The following is a 21,344-nucleotide window of genomic DNA, read 5'->3' as shown; positions in this document are numbered from 1 at the left end:
CTTTTCCCCCGCATGAGGCGGGGGAAAAGTGGGAGTGGCAACGGCTCACCTGAAAGTGGGAAAAGCCGGTTATATAAACTTCCAGAGAGGGGATGGCTTGCACTTTGAAGACAATATGCACCATCAGATTTGGAAAAAATAAATCACAACTTCCTGGGGAAAAACACCACACGATTCTACTGTATGTTTGCCTGTGAGACGAGGATTCTGCAGCAACTGGCTGTTCTGGGTAACTGCTTCCAATTATTCTTTAACTTGGGACAAACTTGTCATTACACCGACCCTTTGCTGCTTTCTGAAGATCTGTTATAGAGAACTGTGACATAAAGAGAACATTTTGTGTTACCAGTAGTTGTTTTTATAGTTGTTTTGGAACTATTTGAGTACATTTTGTATATATTTTTAAAAATGTATCCATGTATACATCTCTTTGTAGTTGTTTGTGGTCCTTTTGTAGTTTGAAGGTGAACTCTCAGGTGCACACTAACACTAAATACTACAGCACACTATGCAGAATACGAGTTTGCGTCATAAAAGAAAACATCAACAAAAAGCCAATATACATAGATTTTGTATCCAGTATTAAAAATTTTGCCCATTCAGCAAACCATTCATGCACGGTCATGGAATCGGGTCAGCAACACGCAGCCGTTCACGCAACCACTTGCCCTCTCTGTTTATATCCCCCGACTCAGTGGTGTGCCATGGCGTAGCAGTGGGTCAGATCCCCTCACATTACTTCCTGGTCCAGAGGCCCATGTCCTGGTCCAAAGCCCGGGAGTTCTGTCAGAGGCACTACGTGGACCTCGCCGTGCTCAACACGGAGGAGCAGTACTTCACTCTCCTCAATGCCACGCTCGCAAGCAAAGGCAGCTTTTGGCTTGGCCTGCGACGCCAGAGCATCCTCGGTGGCTGGACCTGGGTGAACGGAGAGGAGCTGCGGTACGAACACTGGTACAGGTGGAATATCCAAGGCCGCTGCGCAAGCATGGAGTCCATGTTGGCTAAAGACGAGAAGCTTTTGGCTCGGTACTGTGACGAGCGGCACATGTCCGTCTGCCAGGGTGAGTGAAGCCTCGGGTTTTTGATTTACAAGTTAGAACCTGGTGAATATGATCACTTCTATATGTTGTTCAAGGTCAAGATTTGTTTAAATTTCTTAATATCCGCTAATATCCTGCGAGTTGTGTGAAATTCTTTTGAAAGAGGGGAAAAAAACCCAAATCCTGTCCAACCTGAATTTCACCGAGAATCTTTCACATCCCCTTTCGATTATATAATGGTCCAAAATATTTTGGTTTTTTCCTGTTTACCCGTCCATCATTATTCATGCTACATGAAGTATAGTTCTATACAGTTTCTTCCCTTCTGCCGTCAGCCTCATCACCAAGGCCGGGGACCTCCACTGACACCTCCATTTCCTTCCCCATGGACATTACATGTTATATTAAAATAATCCACCACACTCACATTTAACCATCTGTGACCTCGATATTTATTGTAAATTTATTGTAACTAGTGTGAATTTTATTTTATTTTATTTTATTTTATTTTATTTCATTTCATTTCATTTCATTTCATTTCATTTCATTTCATTTCATTTTATTTTATTTTATTTTATTTTATTCTATTCTATTCTATATTCTTTTTCTAATTCTGTGAATATATGTTGACTGCTACATGCACCAAAAAATTATTGTATCCAACCTGTTACCTACCTGCCAATAAAACTGATGCTGATTCTGATTCTGGTTCTGATTCTGATAGGTAATTGTAGGAAAAGGACAGGTGTAAAAGACACACAAGCTCACGTGAACCGCACTACAGGTGTGAAATTTGATTTCCCTGACTTGTTTATTCTCACACACAGGTTCAGGTTCGCCACAATCCCTGGCGGCGGACTCAGTGGGCACTGATCAGTTGAATCTCAGCTGGAGCGTCTCCGCCTTCATGCAGATGACACCGCACAGTTACAACGTGACGACGTGCGCCAGCTCATGTGCTACGCTCCTTTACTCCTACACCAATGGCTCCGCCTTCATGAACGTCAGCATCGGCAACTTGACCTCAGCCACAGAGTACTCCATCAGGATCGCCGCTTTTGTGGTCCGGCGCGACAGTGTCACCGGTGGGAGAACGACCCTTCAAAGTAACCCTACGGATTTACAGGTCAAAACAGGTAGGAGGGTAATCAATGCATTTTTTTGTGGACTTCAGTTTGTTTTGTGTTGCACCAGACACACACTTGTATTTTTTCTCTCGTCCGTAGCGGATTCTTGTGAGCAGCACAAAGTCATCGCTGTCGTTTTGAAGTTGCTCAAGCTTGTGTCTCTGGCTCCTCCACTGTGGATTCTTTATCGTATCCTGAAAAAAGGCACGTCTCCTGTGTTGTCTGAGAAAATGTACATGCTAAAATACTCATCATACCAAACCAGCATGTCAAACACGCACCCTTCATGTTTTTGTTTCCTCCTCAGACGATGGCTACGACGACGATGACGTTGAGTCAGTTCATGACGTCTCATCCGTGGAGTTATCAACTGAGGATGCAACGATTGATCTGATCCCAGAGAAAACCCGAGGAATCAGCTAAACGGGCAGAAAATGTGCACCCCACTGAGTGACTATGTAATCCTCCGGTAACGTTGTTCGCGTTGGCATGATTTGTTTACAAATGTAAACATATCCTGAACAAAAGGAATATATAACTAATAGAAAGGGACGAGTTCTGTCACCTGGAAAAACAGATTAGTTAATGCACCATAGGAAGAGTTTGGAAGTTTTTTGAGCAACTGAGCAGGCGCTCAATCACCTGGAAACATGATTTTGTTCCCTGAACTGACCCATTCTGTTTGACTCCTGCTGCACGCTCGTGCCGTTCGTCAACTGAATATTAGTTTGATTAGTTTTGCAGTCTGGGTGAATTTCCAAACGAGTAATCATGTGTATGAATGTGCATTTCATGGCCTGACGAATGAAGACGTGGCACCTGTGTTGTCCTGGTAGATGCCACACATCCAATCCAAATCCAATCCACATCCAAAGTGGAGTTCAGCAGTACACACGGTGCATCGCCCATGGTGGTGTTTATTCCCTGTTCAGAGGAAAAAGATAGTCCCCTGGATTTTGGGGGGTATTTCTGTGTCATACTCACTTTCACGTTGTCATCTCTTCCACACTCGCCAAAGCATAAACGTACGCGTTGGCAGACAGTGGACACATGGATAACTGTAGTGTCCACAAAGAACGTTTACCACGGAGCTGGGAAACACAGTTTGATGTGTGCCATGAGGCTTCCTCATTTTATAGGTTCTAGACCAACAGTGTGAGTTCTCAGCAAAGGTGCTTAGCAAAATGTAAGATCTATTACTAAACGTTAGTCGGTCAGTTTATTTATTTCAAAAGGCAACAGGCCGATAAATGTGAAAGTGTCCAGTTGTGTTGGTTGAGGGTAAATTTCATCTGGTGTCCCGGGCCAGAAGTTACAACACAACCTAAAATGTCATGTTAAGCCTTGACTTGACATTATTTCAGTGAAATGACGTAAAGCCTGTGATGAAAATTTTATTTTCGAATCAAGGAAAACGTCAGCATGGAGTTGGCAGCAAATTCTAAAAGTATTAGTCATATCATCGAGGCAACCGTTTATGTAATAGGCATATTTCTTATTTTTGCCCTAACATGTGGTTTGTATTCATTGTTTGTGTTTTGCTTTTTATGTATCTATTTTTTATTAATGCTTTGCCGACTACATCAGATTCAGTTCCATGTGTTTAAAATAATTTTAAGGAGAGCGTGTCATTAATTAATACCTAAAGTGATGATTTTGGAGAAAAAAAAGATTTTGCGTTTTCGATAAATAATGTATTCCGACCACATATGCTGTAATGCAATTTATTCCCTATTTCCCAATCAAAGTATTAAGTTTGAAAGTATGATGGAAAACCAGTAGGGACGACATGGCCTAGAACTATTTATCATTTTGTCACATTTCGTCGGCCCTTCGCGGTTGCGTTTAATAATAATATCTGCATGAAGATGGATTAACAGATCATAAATGATCGATGAATAAGTCTGAAGAGAGCACGTTGTCTGATATCGACTCTTGCCGATAAGCTTCCCAGCCGCTGTAGCTGACAATAGTACGAGCGGAACTCCACAAAGGAAGGAGAGAAGATCCTCTTATACTTGTACAATCCAGTGTTGCAAACAATCCCCATTATACAGTTGCTGTAAAACATCTCTGCCAGAGAGACAAAAACACATTATAACTTACATCATTGCCTACAACAGATATGCTTTTGTAAAGGAGATGCTTTGTCTTGAAGACTCAAAACAACCTGCAGATACCCTGACTGTATACTCGCATGTGACTAGTATCTGTCTTTGCCTGTTCATACAACTGATGAATAATTTTGTGACTCTTTTGTTCATTTGACGAATATTAAAGTAAAAACATTCACATTTTGGAAAAGACACTTGTTTTCTTTCAGGCAAAAGGGTAGTTGATTTAAGAGTAATATTACTCTCATACCCGTACAATATATGTGAAGCTTAAATCGGTCGCTAATTACCTTAGCATAAGACTGGAAACAGGTGGAAACAGCTAACGTAGCTCCATCTTAAATATCTGCCCACTCGCACTTCTATACCTCAACGATGAACACATCATATCTGGTTGTAATTAGCTGTTGGTGTGTTATGTGCAGCTTTTTCAGGTGTATCGGGCTATAACACATTATTAAGTGAACTTTTCTTTGACCTGGACTGAAAAAGCTAACAAGCAAAGCTAACCAACGATTGCCTGCAGCCTCATATTTAGCATGCAGTCATGAAAATGGAAATCTTCTCATCAGACTCTTTGCCAAAGGTCAAATTTTTACAAAATGTTAAAGAATTCATTTTGGACAACAATTAAAAAAAAAAAAATACAGCATCCAGTGAAAAGGCATAATTGAAGGAGTGGATGCTGATTCAGGGAGACGCAAACCGTGGATGTCTTAAGCAGAAGTATTTATTATCAATATATATCAAGGAGGTTTCTGGTTCGTTTACACAGATCAACAGGGTGGTCAGTGTATGGCGCCCCGAGACAATCTGCCTGTTCCCGGTCTCTGTGGTGTATTTAGTTTAGGTTAATGTCGTCATCTCCCCGTGACTATGACACCTCGAGAGAGACTTCAGCTGCTCGATGGTCGTTGTGGCTTGCCACAGACAGGTCGACCTCGCCTGGTGCCTGAGAAAACTCGTCTTAACAGTTTCTCAGGGGAGGATAGACAGAATTCCACGACATGCAGTTTTCCAGATATAAACCCTTTCATTTGAGTTTTATTTCACTCCATCTTTTTGTGTGCATTCATTAGTATTTCTCTTCCACCCGCCTGGTTTCACATCAGATATGCCGATTCTCGCCGGCAGTCTTGCACACACACAAACACAGACACACACACGCACACACACACACACACACACACACACACACACACACAGGGTCAGAATGCTGACCCGTGCCTTTCCATGGTCAGACCACATCCTTTGAGCTCAACACATAAAGATAAGTCTGCGCATCGGGGTGCAGACGCATTTCAGCCTCGCATCAAAGAGAGAGATAAGAAGACATGTTTCATCAGAGGGATCTCACCGTTTTTTGGACTTGCTTGGGTAACAATTCTTTATGTATCAAATTTTTACATTTTCTTTGTGAGACCTTGCTCATTTCGGTAAACATGCAGAATTAAAGTGAAATGTTATTGGTGACTCATATATTGTTTGTGAAATGCATTCTATGGATTTTTGTATTAGGTCATGGCTCTGAGATTATTGGTGGGAAAGAAGTGGCGCCCCACTCAATGCCTTTCATGGCTCTGCTTCTGAATGAAGTAAAAGCCTGTGGAGGGATACTGATCGATCGATCCTGGGTCCTGACTGCTGCCCACTGTACAGAGTAAGAACAAGATGACCATAAGTTTTTTATGATTACCAAATTTCAGAATATGATCAACACAAGTGTCAACAGATGCTAAATGTTTGATATTTCATTAAAAACTTTAGATAAAGTGTCCACACACTATTACATTGAACTTCAAACAGATATTGTATAGCACAATGGGTTATTACAGAAACAGGGTCTACATGTCATCCTTCTACATCTACAGTCTGCACACACAGCATGGCTATGTTGACCAGCTACTTGCCACCATGAAGGCCCGCTGAGTGTGTGCTGCACTTTCACAAAAGACACATGTACTGACCAAAGCGCCTCAGACACGTCACCGACAGTTACCAGTCTGCACAGCAGCTAGCTGGATTCTTTTCATTGTTGTTTTATCCAGTCGTGCTTCTAATTGTGTGTTGAGTTCAATGTGTTCAATATACCACTGAAGTGTCAGCAATTGCTGCCGAAGGGAAAACATCACTGGGCCTACATGTTTCTCTGAGGCACAACAAAAAAATATCAATATAAATGCAATATAATAAGGTAATTGCGATTATGTCATCATTTGACATGCACTCCTAACATGTTGACCTCTAGTTTTGTGAACAATAATCTAACACGACTCTCTATTTTCATTCTTGCAGCATTACGAAGGTGTGGCTGGGGACGCACTCCATCAAAGCAAAAGAAAAGAAATCCAGGAAGGTTCTAAAGGTTAAGAAGTCTTATCCTCATCCCCACTATGATCCAAAAACACACGCCAATGACCTCATGTTGCTCAAGGTAAGGTTGCTCTAGTTTGGTCAGGCATGAGAGAAAAATGCACAGGAAACCTAATTTAGTCCAAATCAACGTATTACTCATTTTTAGTGGCACATCTGCAATTTTTCACAAGGTAAACGTCCAACCTCCAAAACCCAAATTGTATTATAGATACTCTGATACGACTCAATGTATCGGTGGAGGTGGTATGAGAGACGAATTGAAACAGGAAAAAGGTTTTAATCTTGTGGCTGATCAATGTACTTTCGACTAAGTCACGCCACAAAGCCATGGAAAATACTATAAATCACATTAGAAGAACTCTCTTGTAACAGGCCATGGATATGCACCAATCTGCCACAACATTTAAAACAACTCCGTTTGCCAGATATGTATGAAGAATATCAGTATTGATATGTATTGTTCTTTTCTTTTTTTAACCTTCAGCTTGAAAGTTCAGTGAAGGAAACCAAGACAGTGAAGTGTCTCAAGGTCGGTAACACTAACACAGATCCGGCAGCTGGCACCCACTGTACAGTGGCAGGATGGGGCAGAACAAACTACTCTGTTCCGAAAATGTCAGACGTCCTGATGTCTGTTAATGTGACTGTGATCGCCAGAGTGAAATGCAACTCCCCTGAATATTACAACTCAGATCCAGTTATCACCAGCAGCATGATATGTGCTGGTTCAGACGGTAAAAAGGAAACTGATACCTGTCGGGTAAGTAACCTTGATTTTTTTCTGCAGGGAATATTTTTGCAGAACTGTCACCCTTCATATCAGGGTCTGAACTCCCTGTAATGACTGTCATCTTCTCTGCAGGGGGATTCAGGAGGCCCACTGTTGTGCGGCGGAGCGCTAGTTGGAGTCACTTCTTTCGGAATTGAGTGTGGCCTGATTGGTAATCCTGGAGTGTACTCTTACCCCTCAGCTAAACAACTCGACTGGATCAAAGAGACAATGAAGAAGTCTGGCGCATGAGTAGCACCCACTCTTTAAGATTCTGTATTCACAAACCATGTTAACCAATTTAAGTACTTCTATCTTTAAGCTTTGTTTGTGCCATACAGCTTCCGCTGCAATAACGCCAGGCAAAATGGATTGAGATGAGCCGTCTCTTTAACATGAAAGCAAATCACCAAAGTGACATTACTCAACCAGACGATTCACCACTTCCTGCATCAAGAGCCTGCATTAAAATTGAGGCTTCAGCTCAAGTCTTGTGGAAAGATTTGGTCTCTAAGGTCAATTCTGGGTCATGTTTTAGTATCACAGATCTATGTACTGTAATTACAGCTTGAAAACCTTGCAGAAACAATATATTCTACTGGCATAACGGCAGAGTCAGAAAAATAAAAGACTTTCTTTTGTCTTGGCTGTCTTTGGTATTCGTACCACTCTGTCTCTTCAAAATGTATTCTCATTAAAGCAGTGAATAATTTCATATCCCTCCTGCATCACGTTTGTGTTTCACTTCTCTGGTTTCAGGTTGTGAGATCAGTGTTCAAATGAAAACAGATCATTTTCTATTTCTCTCTTCATCCTCTTTAGGTCGTCTTGTAGATCGGTTGGTTCCCACACCATCTTAAATGTCAAAGTCAAGGACTTTTAAAGGTCATTCCAGGCCCAAGTCCCTCAAATTAAATTTCTAATTTCATAGACAACAATTAAAATAGACTGGTTTGGGCATTGTGGGCACTTAAGGTTATGGTATATTATTGATCTGGGGGATCGGGGGGCCCTCCCTCAGAAAAAAATAGTAATTTTAAAAATTATATTGATTTTTACTCAGCACTTTTCCATCACTCTTGGATTAAGTCGAGAAACAGCCACCTGCGCCAGTCTGGATTCGATGGAAACCAAGAATGCATCAACAACAGTATATAACTGGGTGGAAGTGTTTTCAGTTTTCTAGAAAGCAACCCTTCATCTGAGTTCCATTTCATTTCATCTTTTTGTGTGCATTCATTAGTATTTCTCTTCCACCCGCCTGGTTTTACATCATTCGTCACTTCTCTCCAGCAGTCTTGCTTTCCTCTGAATCACGACATGCCTTTATTAAAAAAACTCACATGTCTGCACCCTGAGCTGCTGGCCTCCAACCCACAGCCTTTGAATCAAACAAGCATGACGACCGGTAAATTACAGAAACTGTTACCACAGGCTTCTGCACCAAGATGATTGCGTCCAATATGCTGACTCATGCGTTTCCATGGTCAGGCCACATCCTTTGAGCTCAACACATAAAGACAAGAGTGTGCATCAGGGTGGGTTTCAGTGTTTCTCACCCTCACATCAAAGAGAGAGATCAGAAGAAATGTTTCATCAGAGGGATTTCACAGTTTTTTTGTCCTGCTTGGCACTCGTCATTGTCCAGTCAAGTGAGTAACGTTTCTTTATTCATACATATTATTTAAATTTGTATATTTTCTAATTTTCTTTGTGAGACCATGCTAATTTTTGTAGACATGCAGAATGTAAAGTAATTGTTTTGGTGACTTATTTATCAGATTAACCCTCCAGGCCTTTTTTTTGTTTTGTTAAATGTATTCTATGGATTGCTGTATTAGGTCATGGTTCTGAGATTATTGGTGGGAAAGAAGTGGAGCCCCACTCACTGCCCTTCATGGCTCTGCTTCAGAAGGACAAACCACAATGTGGAGGGATACTGATCGATCGGTCGTGGGTCCTGACTGCTGCCCACTGTACAGAGTAAGAAGAAGATAACGAAAAGTTTCTATAATTGCCAATGTTATTTCAGGGAAATGTGCACATCTTGTCTCTACTTTACCCGAGACAAAAACAGTTTAAACAAGCAAAGGAAGACATATCAGAACCACTGGTATGCAAAACCAGAGCCCGACAGATTTATCAATTTGCCAACAAAAAAAAAAATGGGAATCTGCATTTTTATGTATGCCAATATACTCATTTTTATTTAAACCGACAATCCATGAATGCAAACTTTAACTCTGGGAGCGTGAAAATAAACATTCCAGGTTCATTTCAGTCCACGTCCACGAGAGTCAGTTTTAAACTCTCATCTAGCAAATGGTCGTATCAGCTGTTAGAGGGCAAACTCTCCATTCAACACATCAATATACCACTGAAGTGTCAACAATTACTGCCAATGGGAAAACATCACTGGGCCTACATGTTTATCTGAGGCAAAACAGAAGAATATCAATATAAATATAATATAATAAGATAATTTGGATTATGTCATCATTTGACATGCACTCCTAGCATGTTAAGCTTTAGTTGTGTGAACTATAATCTAACACAACACTGTTTCCGCTCTTGCAGCATGAAGAAGGTGTTGCTGGGGGTGCACTCCATCAAAGCAGATGAAAAGAATTCCAGGCAGGTTATAAAGGTTAAGAAATCTTATCCTCATCCCTGCTATGATCCAGTAGAACATGACAATGACCTCATGTTGCTCAAGGTAAGGTTATGCATAAATGGAACAATCTGCATATTGTTGGAAAGTGGTTCAAGATTATTGAGAAACATATTTGGAACAATTTTTGCTTACATATTTCAATGTCTGTGTCTCTAGTTTGGGGGGGCAGGAGAGGAAAATGCACGGCAAACCATTATTATACATTTATTTTACGTGAATCATCTGGTAAACTTCCAACCTCTAAAACTCAAATTGTATATTGATACTTTGATGCTTGTCAATGTATCGGTGGAGGTGGTTTGAAAGATGAATTGAAACAGGAAACTGGTTTTAATGTTGTGGCTGATCAGTGTACTTTCGACTAAGTCACGTCCACGAAGCCAAGGAAAATAGTGTAAATCACATTAGAGGAACTTTTTCATAACAGGCCATGGATATGCACCAATCTTCCACAACATTTAAAACAGTTACAAGTCCAGTTGACAGATACATGCATGCATAAAGAAAATCAGCATTAAAATATATTGCTCTTTTTTTCTTTTTTTTATTTCAGCTTGGCAAATCAGTGAAGGAAACCAAGACAGTGAAGTGTCTCAAGGTCGGTAACACCATCAAAGAACCGTCAGCTGGCACCCACTGTACGGTGGCAGGATGGGGCAGAACAAACAACGCTGTTGCGAAAATGTCAGACGTCCTGATGTCTGTTAATGTGACTGTGATCGCTAGAGTGACATGCAACTCCCCTGAATATTACAACTCCAAACCAGTTATCACCAGCAGCATGATATGTGCTGGTTCAGACGGTAAAAAGAATACTGACACCTGTCGGGTAAGTAACCTTGATTTTTTTCTGAAGGGAATATTTTTGCAGAACTATCACCCTTCATATCAGGGTCTGAACTCCCTGTAATGACTGTCTTTTCTCTGCAGGGGGATTCAGGAGGCCCACTGTTGTGCGGCGGAGCGCTAGTTGGAGTCACTTCTTTCGGAATCAAGTGTGGCCTGATTAAAAAGCCTGGAGTGTACTCTTACCTCTCAGCTAAACAACTCCACTGGATCAAAATGACAATGAAGAAGTCTGACGCATGAGTAGCACCCACTCTTTAAGATTCTGTATTCACAAACCATGTTAACCAATTCAACCACTCCTATCTTTAAGCTTTGTTTGTGCCATACAGCTTCCGCTGCAATAACGCCAGGCAAAATGGATTGAGATGAGCCGTCTCTTTAACATGAAAGCAAATCAAGTGACATTACTCAACCAGACGATTCACCACTTCCTGCATCAAGAGCCTGCATTAAAACTGAGGCTTCAGCTCAAATCTTGTGGAAAGATTAGGTCACTAAGGTCAATTCTGGGTCATGTTTTAGTATCCCCTCATCACAGATCTATGTACTGTACTTATAGCTTGAAAACCTTGCAGAAACAATATTTTCTACTGGCATAAAGGCAGAGTCAGAAAAATAAATGTATTTATTTTCTCTTGGCTGTCTTTGGTATTCGTACCACTCTGTCTCTTTCAAAATGTATTCTCATTAAAGCAGTGAATAATTTCACATCCCTGCTGCATCACGTTTGTGTTTCACTTGTGTTGGTATACAACTGCTAGGATCTAGAAAGGAAGTGATAAGAATGGTTGATTCATATTTTTAATTATTTTGATAAAAATGTCATGTGGCTGAAAAGGGTGCAAGGTCATCTTCAAGGTCAAACAAGGGCAAACAGGGGTGAATTTGCTCCACTTCAATAGCAACTTCGTTGCTCAGGCGCCTAATTGTGCTGTGTTACAGAGATATCTAACAATGCGGTAGACGGTACAGCAAAATTATATACTGTGTTTTCTCGAGAGTAAACTTGAACCACACAACACTCTTTAGATTAGAACCCCATACAGGATACATGCAAACGTTTTGCAATGTGCCTTTATTCACATCCTGAAGGAGACATTAACAGTGAAGACATACACAGTACAATTGGAGTGTGGAAATGTGGGGGTTAAATTACATCAAAAGGAGTTTATGTTCTACCATAACACACACACACATACAGTTTATCTCCCAAGTTTGATTTAAAAATATAAACATTTGACTTTTTGTCGGAAAGAAATGTAAATAATTCACATGTTATGAAAACAATATTAACACCCTGTAGTTGGGAGATCACGTGTGGAAATTTAAAATATAACATTAAATAAATAATGAACAAATCTTAAATGTACCGTGTAACTATCATTGTAGCTATCAAGGGATTTTTTTTTTTCTTTCTATTTCTTTGGAAGCTTAGAACCCAGCATTTAAAAAAAAATATCCTTGCCAGACCCCAGGATGATAATGTCATTTACTCATACTGCTGCAGTCATGGGAACTCTATAATCCAGGGGATGTCTTTACAAGGTGAAGGTTGTCGCTCTGTTGACGGTGAGTCATCACGAAAGAGTGAGAATCAGATGAGGTGAGAGGAAGAGGACGAGGAGGAGGAGGTGGCCCGGTGTGTCAAAGATGGTTTGGGCAGCACCGTGCAGCTCAGTCAAACAAAGCGTCTGCTCCAACATTTGGTGAGTCTCAGCATTTATACCTGAAAAATATGAGACTGTGAGAGAAAAACAAAAGTTATTATTCTTGATGTAAAACCTTGTTTTGAGAGCTTACCATGTTGCGACCACTCCTTCCAGGCGTGCAGGTATTTGGCATCATGTTCCTTCCCTGACACTGCGTGAAATTGTGAAAAGAAATGACTCAGCAGAACTTCGATTTGGTAGAATCAGTACAGGGAAAATAAAATAAGAGCTAAGTGAATCCTTTGGAATTCTCCTGCATTTGTGTATGATTTTGTCTTCAACTATGGTCATCTTTTCATCTAAGTTAGTCACTGTATGAACAAACACAATATATATTTCACATAACGACACGTCGCTGACACATATTGAATACGTCTTTCAAACGTATTTGAAAGACGTTGTTGCTGCCATTCCCGGGCGAATGGCAGCAACAAAAGTTTACTGGCAGGAATCCACGGAGATACCTTGACACCACTGGGGAAATGTTTTTTTCAGACTGATAAGGCAGCTACGGTTGCATTGTTTAGAAATAACATTATGTGTGTGTGTTTAACATCTTTGCATTTAGGAAAGTGGAATAATTAAATGTTTGGTATTTTGGTATGAAAAATGCAGTAACCGGGGCAGTTCATTTACAATCGCTTTCTCTGTAGTACAGTACTCAAGTACTCCCCCCCCCCCCCCCCCACAACTGCCGAAGATTTCAAGATTTCATCTCATTTATAATCCAGTGATGAGAAAACTCATTGCTCTTACCTTTGGAGTGCTCTGTCAGCAGGTGTTTCAAATCCTGGACAGCCTGGGTGAGGTTCTCCAGTCGGTGCTGCAGGTGGAGGTTTTCCTCTTTCAGGGTGTGAATGGTGTCCTGGAGCTCATATGCCGAGCTGCAGAGTGACGTCATAGAAATTAACCAAAACACTGTGGTGATTTGTAAGTTAGAGGACATTGTAGTAGAAACTGAAGACGTAAGATAACTCAGTTCATCAAGTCTTTTTCCTGCTGCTGCTGCTGGTCACAGTCCGCTTAAAATCTTTCTCTAGCTCCAGAATGTTTCAAACTCAGGTGGAGTGTTAATCTGAGCTATTTCTGTTTCTGTGTCAAAATTGATTCAGTGATCGGGAGCTTAACGGGAGCTAAATTGCTCTTAGCCCATTGACAACTCCAGAAGATCAATTGCTCTGTTTTGTTTTCCCAGAGCCCCCGGATCAGTGTGACACAGAAAGTGTGGTTTGGGACTTGATTTGCTCCACAGACCCACGAGGAACTCATTCATAGTTGCAAAGAGTGATGGAGATGAAGAGAAGGCCTGTTATTAAATTAAATATTGCGGTTTCAGATGTATGGTTCGACGGGGTATTATAGCTACTTAAAGGGGAAAAAATACCTGAGATTTCAAGAATAAAGACGAAATAGCCTATTAGAAGAAAATAATAGATACTATTACAAGATACACGTTGTAATTTAACGATGATGGATTATTTTTCCAAAAAAAGTCATAATATTACGAGTACTGAACATGGTTGTGTGCTAAATTGTCATTTGGAGAAGGATTATCAAAAGACCAGCCTGCCGCCTGTGTTAAAAGGAGGAATGAGGTGCATCTTGTTAAGTCATACTTTAATATAGGTTTGACTCATAACAAAATACTTCTTCTTTTGGCACATTAGCACCACATTATCCTAAGTGTCAGGACTTTTGAAAAGAAGAAACTGTCTATTCCAAACGAGGGAACCACGTGTTGGGCAGGAGATGGCTGTGAAATTTTTGTTTTTGTTTTATCTAAAAATTACATAATTTTTTCCTCATTATATTACGACTTAATCTTGTAATAGCATGACCCCCTTCATTAAATAACAACTTTATTCTTGCAAAATGACAGATTTATACAGATTTTTTTTCTCTTAGATATAATATGACGCTATAACACACTCACGTATTTATCGTAATGAAATAAGCACGGCAGTAATCGACGATTTGATTCGTTAGTTTGTTTCGTGTCTACAGCGGAAGTGCTCCCGCGGACTCTTCGTCGTCTTCCGGGTCGACTTCCGGTCACGGCAGATCGAAGATGGCGACGCGCGTGTCGAGGTGCAGAAGCTGGAGTCGCGTTCAGAGGTAACAACGTGCTTTTAAAAGAAACGCGCTAAACGTTGTATTTCATACACGTGAGTGTCCAGTGTCCTGCGCGGCGATGCCGCTGCGTCCTCGAGCACTGCAGGCTAGCTCACTCGGTTAGCACGATGCTAACAGCCTGGGCTAATGTCGCTTCTTTCTGCAGTTCATAAACATTAAGAAAAGATACTAAAGTAGAAACGCACCTGTCGCCTTAACGATGGGAGACAGATAGTGGGAGACATTCATTTTTTAATTTTTTTTAAACGATGGCGGTGTGGTTGAGTACTTCACGTCAGGTGGCAGGAAGCTCTGCTAGCTAGCTACATGTCTGTTGAATGTGAAATGTCAACAGAAACAACAACGGTTGCAACAAACAACACGTTCAAATCAAGCTGCCACGCGGTGCCGAACGTCAAGTGAAGTCGCAGTTGTTATGAAGCCAAATGTTTTTTCAGTTTCCCTCCACTCTCCTTGCTGTTATCAACACCTCTGTCAAAGTTGATTATGTCGAGTTCATTTAAAAGAGATATTGATTCAACGTATTGTGCTATGCTACTGAGATGTATGTCTTGTATTTTATTCCTCTGATTAATACCTAATAGTAATAGATATGCCACACGATACCTGAACTTTACTACCTTCACGAAGGAAGAGGTTTGTGTTGCAGGGCTGTTCGGTTATGCTGCACGAGTCTTCCCTAGGTGTACCTGATAAACTGACCAGTAACTGTTCACTGACAGGCTCACATTTAATTTGATCCCCAATACAAAGTAAGACAGGAAGTATAGGTTCTGTGTGAATTTTGTCTGCACCGCGTATGTGTGTGTGTATGCATTCATTCACTGACAGGCCACTGTTTATTCAGGAGTGTGGAGTCTGGAAACAAGGGGCGGCAGGACGATATGGCCGATAATGGTATCAAGATAAAATTTACATATCAGTCAATATCTATAAATTAATGCCAAATTATTCACGTTTAAGGAGGAATATTTGCTCCTGAGTGAAGATTGCGGTTAACTATGTACTATACCTCTTCAACCTGCTTGCACAATGCTTAAGCAATATATCAATATATACTGCCACTTTGCTATAGATGAAAATGATATAATGCTATAATTATTGTTATAATTTTGTTGCCCAACCCCTACTGACAACTCACCTTAACAATTTCTTCGGGAAACGTAACTAGCTTTACTTCTGCTCAAGTCAAGTCTTTAAATACCAGTAAGGCCTGACACTGACAATTATTTTTCATGAAAGAATAATTTGTCCATTTTTTTCTTGACTAATCGATTCCTTCTTAAGTCGATAATTTCATGAAGTATGTCTTTAGATGTCTTTTTTTGTCCGATAAACTATCCTCAACCAAACATGTTGAATTTACTTTAGAAAAAAATGGCAGATTACAGGAAATATTAACATTTGAGAAGCTGAATCCAGAGAATTTTGACACATAACTCAAAAGGACTGATTGATTATCTACATACAGTGGCTTTATATCTATTGATCAACCAATCATTTTAGGTCTCTACTGTTTCTTTTTTTCGTTTCTTGAAGGTTTGGGATCGCGGCTTACAGAGAGTACAGCAGCGGCGGCAGATACCCCAACATCTCCCTCTCCACACCGCTGCAGGGGATCCCCAAGCCAGTGTTCGCATCTGTGGATGGTCAGGAAAAATACGAGACCAGGATCACTACTCTAGAAAATGGCCTCAAAGTGGCTTCGCAAAACAAGTTTGGTCAATTCTGCACAGTTGGAAGTAAGTTGCGGCACTGATCATGATTGTATCCACTTTTTTCTTCTTTTTCTTTTACAGGATCAGGCTAAAGTAACTAAAATGCGGATGTTTTCTTTCTGTCTTTCTTAGTTTTAATAAACTCTGGATCCAGATATGAAGCAAAATACCCGAGTGGAATCGCACATTTCTTAGAGAAACTTGCCTTTTCTGTGAGTACTTCCTCTTTTGAGACTTGTCTTGTTTTTGTCATCCGCTGTTGATTTGATTTTAATGTCCAGTCCAAGTTTATTATTAATGCTGACGGCCAAGATAACTGAAATGATTTGTCGTTCATGCTGCAAAAAAGTATAACAAAGAATAGCTGAAAGTTCAACATTCGAGTTTTGTTGAGACACAGAGAAACAACAAACTAAAAGTTGGTCATCTTACATTGTGAACTCGCGATGACAACAGTCCGCTTTTTATCTTTTAAGTCCACAGCTCAGTACGGGAGTAAAGACGAAATCCTGCTGACGCTGGAAAAGCACGGGGGAATATGTGACTGCCAAACATCAAGGTACAGTATGAGATCTTTCCACCTGTTTCAGTGTTGTAAAATTTACCATTTGTGTGTTTATACTGTTTTGAGTAGAAGCTTTTCCTTTCCTCTGTTAGGGCTAATATAACTCATTTTTCCTTTTACCATGCAGAGATACCACCATGTATGCAGTGTCAGCTGAAGTGAAGGGTCTGGACACGGTAGTTAGTCTCCTCTCCGATGCCGTGCTACAGCCTCGCCTGCTGGGTGAGTCATGTAATTACGCTGCTCGCTGGCGTACAGTTTTTTGGTGGGGTTTTCACATAACTTGATGGGAGTATTACTTGGGTGGGTAACTCTAGATTATTCACTTTTAGAAATTTGGGTCTTGTACATTAACTTCAAGGGTTATTGGATTTTTCTTGCCAAAATACCAGACATTTCATTGTTCCACTTTCCAGATTTTATACTTTCAATTTGAATCTAATTTAATCTTTATTTGAATTAAGAAATTACATTTTCTTAATCTGTGGAGGATTGAGAAATAATTTCCTTGTTTGAGGATTTGTACCATTCGTCCTGAAATGATCACTGGTGTCTTGGTTAAAGTGAAATATATGTGTTTGTTGCAGACGATGAGATCGAGATGACCAAAATGGTGGTGCGCTTCGAGTTAGAGGACCTGAACCTTAGGCCGGACCCTGAACCTTTACTCACCGAGATGATCCACGCTGTGAGTTGACACGTAACTGGATTCTGAGACTGCAGCAAGAGCTCTCTATTGAAATGACATTCATTAGTCCATGACCTCTTTCAGTGTATTTCAACTGCCAGAAAGTTATATGAACGTTTGCTGCAGCTTTTTGATTAGTTTGGCGAATTGCAAGAGGGTTACTAATTGAAACATGACGTTTTGCCCGAACAATAACAGATCTGAAACCCCAACATTTGAATTTGTTTGACTGAAGTGAGAGTGACTCTCCGTTGTTTGTTCCCAGGCCGCTTATCGAAGCAACACGGTCGGCCTGCCGCGCTTCTGCCCTGCGGATCACGTGGAAAAGATCGACCAGAAAGTGCTTCACAGCTACTTACGCAACTACTACTGTCCCGAGCGCATGGTGCTGGCTGGGGTGGGCATCGAGCACGAGCAGCTGGTCGACTGTGCCAGGAAGTACCTGCTGGACGTGAAGCCGGTGTGGGGAGCAAGCAACGTGTTCGACGTAGACCTGTCGGTGGCACAGTACACGGGGGGCATCGTCAAGGTAATTAGGCGTTTTTTTTTGTTTTATTTAGTGTTTGCGAAAAAAGGTCTTTGTACCAGATTTGGGTCCAAACAGGGGTTTGGTCTCTACGCTGACCTTCATCAACTCCTGAGGGAAATATTTGGTTCTCTTGATGTTGAATGCTCCACTACGATCACCAGCGAGTCACTAACTGTGGTCTGACCCCTCTGTGGTACTGAGCGGGCAGTGGACAATGGTTTTTATATTTAATTTTGAGATTTTTCTATTGAAAACAGTTGCTGTGAGAACAATAAGATTAAACCTAAATTGCATTACATTCATTTTTGTGACGCTTTTGTCCTAAACAAGCCAAAACCTTATTTTGTATATATAGAATTTTGGTTAAAGCCGCTTTTTCCGTTTACTGTTTATTTGTTATTTGACAAACCTGAATTAATATGTTCATCAGGGACATTTGTTAATAGATTAAAAAGGGAACAGGCTGAAACACTGAGGATAATGACATCATCTTTTTTAATCTGTCAGATGGAGAAGGATATGTCTGACGTGAGCCTCGGCCCCACCCCGATCCCAGAGCTCACCCACATCATGATCGGCCTGGAGAGCTGCTCCTTCCTGGTGCGTGTTCGGCTTCAGTCACGTGTGGGATACCTGTTGGCAACAAGGTCTCAAAAAAATAAATGAATAAATAAAAAGGTTTGATTTCCCTTCCACAGGAGGAGGACTTCATCCCATTTGCAGTGCTCAACATGATGATGGGTGGGGGAGGCTCCTTCTCGGCAGGAGGACCAGGGAAAGGCATGTTCACCCGCCTCTACCTGAACGTGCTCAACAGGTGATGAACACGTCGAGCTTCGGCGCATCGTTGTTTCAGAACGACACGATTTTGAAATTGGTCGTCTCACTCGTTTTGGCTTTTCGTTGTCGTGTTGTAGGCATCACTGGATGTACAACGCCACCGCCTACCATCACAGCTACGAGGACAGCGGCCTGTTGTGTATTCACGCCAGTGCGGACCCCAGACAGGTTGGAGCAGGTCCCGGGGCAGCAGCACGGGCTCTCTTAAACATCATTGAATTTAGTTCTGAGTCATCTGTGTTGATTTTAATTTTCAACCTCAGTTACTCTTTTTGTTTTGTTTTTTTGCTGCATTTGAATGCGGTGCACTTTTGAACATTCTTCCTGTTGATGGTTAGTCGTGTATTTCATGTGGTCCTCATCTCTTCAGGTGCGGGAAATGGTGGAAATAATCACCAGAGAGTTCATTCAGATGGCCGGAAATGCAGGAGAGGTAACGGCCGCTATACATTTGATCACATTAGTTTGAGTATTATCACATGATCAAAAGTGAACATCTTGTGTATTTTCCCCCCTCCCTGTCCAGATGGAGCTAGAGAGGGCCAAGACTCAACTGAAGTCCATGTTGATGATGAACCTTGAGTCGCGGCCGGTTATTTTTGAAGATGTCGGTCGCCAGGTTCTGTCCACGGGAAAGAGGAAGCTGCCGCATGAACTCTGCCATCTAATAAGTGAGTAGTTTAGTTTCCTAGTGGCCCGAAAAGCAGCTCTTATATGAATTTATGTAGAAATAGTCTTAATCTGCCACTGCTTATTTATTCCCAGGCAACGTGACGGCCAGCGACATCAAACGAGTGAGCACCAAGATGCTGCGCAGTAAACCGGCGGTCGCCGCTCTGGGAGACCTGACGGAGCTGCCCTCGTACGAACACATCCAGACGGCCCTGTCCAGCAAGGACGGACGTCTGCCCCGCATGTACCGTCTCTTCCGATAGACCCACCGTCACCACAACCACAACTGGGCAAACACCTACTGTAAATAAACTGGACTGCAAGATTAAGTTCCCTCCCAACACGGAGCCTCGGCACAGCTCACCGAGGCAGGGGGCTAAAATCCCCGGGGCACTCGAGTGAAACTCCGAGGCCGGGGATTTTAAAGAGAGGACATACATTTTACTTAAAAAAACAAAACAAGTGCTCTGCATACAGTTGGAGTATATGTATTTATTGTTGGTGGGCAGGAAGCCGTACGTCATCATTTACTGCAGGTGAGTTTTTAAAAGGGAGGATTCACCCCCAAGGGCACCAAAAGCCTCAGAACCAGGGTGTTAAGATTTACAGTGAAATGATCTTCAGAGTTAATCAGTACAGAGACGAGGGGCCACATCCCCGGCACTAGTCAACGCTGTTACGTTTTATTGAGCCACTCGTTCTTGTCCGTTTTCAGACTCTCAGCTCTTTATAAATTCACCCAGCATCTGTCTCAGACATTCTCTTTCTTTCTCCAGAGCAAATGTATAAAAAAATAAAAAAATATTTCTATTTATACCCACAAAAAAAAAAAGCACTTCATAATCTCACTTTACAGTCAAAGGACATACGATGCACATCAGACTTTACAAACTGTCCTCCAGACCGAAATCATGGTTTCTGTCGTGTTTGTCTCAGATGTTCGGAAAGACACGGAAACCTGTTTCTGTCTGTATTGTTTTTTATCGCCTTGGTTGTGTTTGGTGTCCTTGTAGATTTCAATAAACGTGGAGGGATAAATTCAAGGTAGTAGTTTGTCGTTGGTAAATTATTCACGTTTTGACGAACAGTTGGAATAGGCGTCTCAAACCTCAGCGTGGACACCACTGATACAAAGGCTTATTTTGATAATAATAATAATACATTTCATTTATAGAGCAGGTTTCAGTTCTAAAAGTAATCTTAAAGTGCTAAAATTTGAGTATTTATACTAATGTCAATTAGTTCAGAAGACTTCACATCATATAGTTATTTACATTAAACACCATATTGTGCTATAACATGCACACAATTAAATAATTAACAGAAGAGCAAAGAAATGCCGTATGATTGGGAATTTGCTGTACTTAAAAATTGCAGCCCGACTGATATTATCGGTCAACTGATTTGAGCCTTTAAATGTGCGTATATTTACGTTTTGTCAAATAAGTGTTTGTTGTATTTGCTTTTTGTTTCTAGGTTTTTGTGAATCCAGATGTTTACAATTTTGAGGTAAACATCAACATATGTATATATATGTA

General features: G+C 41.1%; 4 protein-coding genes and 1 long non-coding RNA gene across 5 annotated transcripts; 4 read left to right on the top strand and 1 right to left on the bottom strand.

Moving 5' to 3' along the window:
• Nucleotides 1-45: 45 nt before the first annotated feature.
• LOC118313690 lies at nt 46-4,464 on the top strand. Its single transcript, XM_035639375.2, has 5 exons — nt 46-229; nt 696-1,064; nt 1,871-2,179; nt 2,270-2,374; nt 2,478-4,464. The coding sequence occupies exons 1-5, from the start codon at nt 184-186 to the stop codon at nt 2,591-2,593; spliced, it is 945 nt and encodes a 314-aa protein (XP_035495268.1). The 5' UTR covers nt 46-183; the 3' UTR covers nt 2,594-4,464.
• Nucleotides 4,465-5,536: 1,072 nt separating this feature from the next.
• LOC118313692 (granzyme K) lies at nt 5,537-8,144 on the top strand. The gene is made up of 5 exons (XM_035639377.2): nt 5,537-5,661; nt 5,803-5,944; nt 6,580-6,718; nt 7,145-7,420; nt 7,523-8,144. Exons 1-5 carry the CDS (start codon nt 5,619-5,621, stop codon nt 7,679-7,681), a joined length of 759 nt encoding a protein of 252 aa, XP_035495270.2. The 5' UTR covers nt 5,537-5,618; the 3' UTR covers nt 7,682-8,144.
• Nucleotides 8,145-8,921: 777 nt separating this feature from the next.
• Nucleotides 8,922-11,660, top strand: LOC118313691 (granzyme A). Its single transcript, XM_035639376.2, has 5 exons — nt 8,922-9,081; nt 9,271-9,412; nt 10,007-10,145; nt 10,657-10,932; nt 11,034-11,660. The coding sequence occupies exons 1-5, from the start codon at nt 9,018-9,020 to the stop codon at nt 11,190-11,192; spliced, it is 780 nt and encodes a 259-aa protein (XP_035495269.2). The 5' UTR covers nt 8,922-9,017; the 3' UTR covers nt 11,193-11,660.
• A 357-nt stretch (nt 11,661-12,017) lies between these two features.
• LOC118313694 lies at nt 12,018-14,707 on the bottom strand. Its single transcript, XR_004794503.2, has 4 exons — nt 14,595-14,707; nt 13,418-13,545; nt 12,753-12,812; nt 12,018-12,678 (listed from the first exon to the last, which is right to left on the bottom strand). It is a non-coding gene; the product is annotated as an uncharacterized LOC118313694 (long non-coding RNA).
• Nucleotides 12,588-20,849, top strand: pmpca (peptidase, mitochondrial processing subunit alpha). The gene is made up of 14 exons (XM_035639373.2): nt 12,588-12,658; nt 14,666-14,776; nt 16,334-16,536; nt 16,645-16,724; nt 16,989-17,071; nt 17,205-17,299; nt 17,665-17,765; nt 18,031-18,294; nt 18,802-18,894; nt 18,993-19,111; nt 19,212-19,302; nt 19,505-19,567; nt 19,661-19,805; nt 19,900-20,849. The coding sequence occupies exons 1-14, from the start codon at nt 12,603-12,605 to the stop codon at nt 20,067-20,069; spliced, it is 1,674 nt and encodes a 557-aa protein (XP_035495266.2). The 5' UTR covers nt 12,588-12,602; the 3' UTR covers nt 20,070-20,849.
• The last annotated feature ends 495 nt before the right edge of the window (nt 20,850-21,344 follow it).

The sequence above is a fragment of the Scophthalmus maximus genome, chromosome 19, assembly GCF_022379125.1.
Source record: "Scophthalmus maximus strain ysfricsl-2021 chromosome 19, ASM2237912v1, whole genome shotgun sequence".
Lineage (NCBI taxonomy): Eukaryota > Metazoa > Chordata > Actinopteri > Pleuronectiformes > Scophthalmidae > Scophthalmus > Scophthalmus maximus.
This window is presented reverse-complemented; position numbering and strand designations above follow the sequence as displayed.

Coding starts and splice junctions, on each gene's coding strand:
- LOC118313690 (XM_035639375.2), top strand. CDS start 184: ATGTTTGCCTGTGAGACGAGGATTCTGCAGCAACTGGCTGTTCTGG. Junction 1,065..1,870: donor GCACATGTCCGTCTGCCAGG/GTGAGTGAAGCC, acceptor TCTCACACACAG/GTTCAGGTTCGCCACAATCC. Junction 2,375..2,477: donor TTATCGTATCCTGAAAAAAG/GCACGTCTCCTG, acceptor TTTCCTCCTCAG/ACGATGGCTACGACGACGAT.
- LOC118313692 (XM_035639377.2), top strand. CDS start 5,619: ATGTTTCATCAGAGGGATCTCACCGTTTTTTGGACTTGCTTGG. Junction 5,662..5,802: donor CGTTTTTTGGACTTGCTTGG/GTAACAATTCTT, acceptor TTTTTGTATTAG/GTCATGGCTCTGAGATTATT. Junction 5,945..6,579: donor ACTGCTGCCCACTGTACAGA/GTAAGAACAAGA, acceptor TCATTCTTGCAG/CATTACGAAGGTGTGGCTGG.
- LOC118313691 (XM_035639376.2), top strand. CDS start 9,018: ATGTTTCATCAGAGGGATTTCACAGTTTTTTTGTCCTGCTTGGCACTC. Junction 9,413..10,006: donor ACTGCTGCCCACTGTACAGA/GTAAGAAGAAGA, acceptor CCGCTCTTGCAG/CATGAAGAAGGTGTTGCTGG. Junction 10,933..11,033: donor AGAATACTGACACCTGTCGG/GTAAGTAACCTT, acceptor TTTTCTCTGCAG/GGGGATTCAGGAGGCCCACT.
- pmpca (XM_035639373.2), top strand. CDS start 12,603: ATGGTTTGGGCAGCACCGTGCAGCTCAGTCAAACAAAGCGTCTGCTCC. Junction 14,777..16,333: donor AGCTGGAGTCGCGTTCAGAG/GTAACAACGTGC, acceptor CGTTTCTTGAAG/GTTTGGGATCGCGGCTTACA. Junction 16,537..16,644: donor TCAATTCTGCACAGTTGGAA/GTAAGTTGCGGC, acceptor TGTCTTTCTTAG/TTTTAATAAACTCTGGATCC.